Here is a 2041-nt window from a genome sequence, read left to right on the forward strand (position 1 = left end):
TTCGCCCGAATAGCGTCAATGAACTCACCCTCCACTTTTCCAGGGATCTGGATGGACGCCGTGAGGTAGACTTTACGCCCTTCGACTCTCTCTGGCCATGCACGCAGGCGAATCGGAACATCCGGTGGAACAGACTGCGCAAAAGACGTGTTGAGGTATGCTGTGACCGCAGGCCGGCAGCAGTCTGCAAGGATACGGTCTAAGAGCAGGGCGAGGTATCCGCCAAACATTTTTCCATCATAGTAGCACATCTGCTGCCGCGGGGTCAATTTTATGACAGCGTCTGCTTCCATCCCCAGAGGATGACGCCGGAAGGTAGGGGTATAGCCTTGAAGTAGAGAACGGAGCAAATCTTGCGAAGGCTCTACCGACAGTTTCTGTCGAGAATATCCCTGAGTCAGTATTGAACACGGTTGCAGTTTTTATGGGGAACATACGGGTACTCTCTTGGGGATACCCTTTACTCCATCATATACAAGGCTAGTCTTGTAGGGTAGAGCTTGGCCTTGATATCCGCGTACCGTCTGATAAGTCACTCGAGCCGCAAAGTGTCGAGACATGTTTGTTATGGGTCTTGTAGGTAAGGCTTAATTCAACATAAGATAGAACGAAACCAGTAATATGATGGCCCCAAAAAGAGAGGAGTGGGATGCACGACAATAGCTACTTATAGGTTGATGTCTCTACTCTAGAATCCTTCCTGCCCAAGAACTGTATACTACCATATTTCGCCATATTGCGTGTTACTGTTGAAAACAACTCGAAAGTGTATGCAAGTAAGGTGGAATTTTTGATTGGGTAGACGCTGATCTGCGAGCCGATTTGGGGTCGCACGACCCGGGCCCTGTCTCCACTACTTGGTTGCGACCCCATTTCGGTATGGCAAGCACACAGAGGGCGATCATAACCATATACCAACCCGACTATTATGATCTAAGTTTGTCCGGGGACAAGCTTAAGGTATTAGAAAAAAGAGAATTTTTCTATTTTTTAGTTTTCTTGTACGTAGCATACGAATTATACTAGATGCTGCTGATTTCTTTTTCGTTCCCCCCTCCCTCTTCTTTTCTTTCTTTTCGTTTTTAAGACTCCCGGGGTTCGGTTATTTATACTGTAGCGAAGTAAGGCAACGCGCAGGCCTTAGCTACTCCTCGTCGTCGCTGGTGCGGTGGGGAGGCGAGGGCGCGGCGTCAACAACTCCAAATCCCTTGAGTATCAGCAACGCGATAGATTTCAGGACACCAAATCTAGTCACTGCATAAACAATAGAGAGCCTTCAGTTCATCGATTGTAGCGAGGCAAAATGGGATCAAGCATCTTGGCTATCTCGTCGTTGGTTTGTTGTTGGCTGTCAAAGTTTTCACGACGCGTCGGGGTCGCGTCCAACCACGGTTTCCATCTCCTTTGGGCAGATCTTGGTTTCTTCAAGCACCACCACCACAGAACTGCTTGAATACTTGTCCCCAGCACCACGTAGAGATGTCTGCCCATCGCTGGGGTCATCTTACTGTAGCACCTACAGACCAGATTGGCTCAAGCTGCGGATGGCCAAATAATATTTGGAGCTATAAAAGCTATCGAGATATTTGTAGGTCCCCAGCGTTGGTGGTATCGTGGACCCGGCAGCCTATAGTCAGACTTGACCGGCTGGGCCGTCATCATATAACTAACCTCTCATGGCCAGAGTCTGCCATGTCTGACGACTCATTTGACGGCAAAGATCGAACTCTGGAAGTGTGGGCCAAACACCATCACCATTATACCATTCTCTCTCATCATCGTCTCCTTCAAATTGTTCGCTATTCTCGGACTCTGACCATTCTCGGTGTTCAGAGCAAGGGCGATCCGCAGCGGAAGATCGGAATGGCACGTTATAGGACATATTGTTTGTAATACTGACGCCCCCTAGGAGTAGGGTGGATGAGAGGAATTCAAATCTGCTAAGGAAACTCCGAAGGTGGATAAGTGCAACTTTCAAGTGTAGAACGAAATGGAATGACCTCGAAATGCATACACGCTTTATATATTTGTTCCACTCCTA

General features: G+C 48.2%; 2 protein-coding genes across 2 annotated transcripts; both read right to left on the reverse strand.

The window, feature by feature from the left end:
• Positions 1-24: 24 nt before the first annotated feature.
• BDV38DRAFT_288921 (PaaI family thioesterase) lies at positions 25-560 on the reverse strand (the record flags this gene model as incomplete). The annotated part of the gene is made up of 2 exons (XM_032061135.1): positions 25-377; positions 438-560. Coding segments are annotated over 2 exons (476 nt in total), but the record flags the coding sequence as incomplete, so codon positions are not given.
• A 1014-nt stretch (positions 561-1574) lies between these two features.
• BDV38DRAFT_288922 (uncharacterized protein) lies at positions 1575-1882 on the reverse strand (the record flags this gene model as incomplete). The annotated part of the gene is made up of 2 exons (XM_032061136.1): positions 1575-1627; positions 1672-1882. 2 exons carry the CDS (start codon positions 1880-1882, stop codon positions 1575-1577), a joined length of 264 nt encoding a protein of 87 aa, XP_031907279.1.
• Positions 1883-2041: the final 159 nt, after the last annotated feature.

Source organism: Aspergillus pseudotamarii (assembly GCF_009193445.1).
Source record: "Aspergillus pseudotamarii strain CBS 117625 unplaced genomic scaffold BDV38scaffold_121, whole genome shotgun sequence".
NCBI lineage: Eukaryota > Fungi > Ascomycota > Eurotiomycetes > Eurotiales > Aspergillaceae > Aspergillus > Aspergillus pseudotamarii.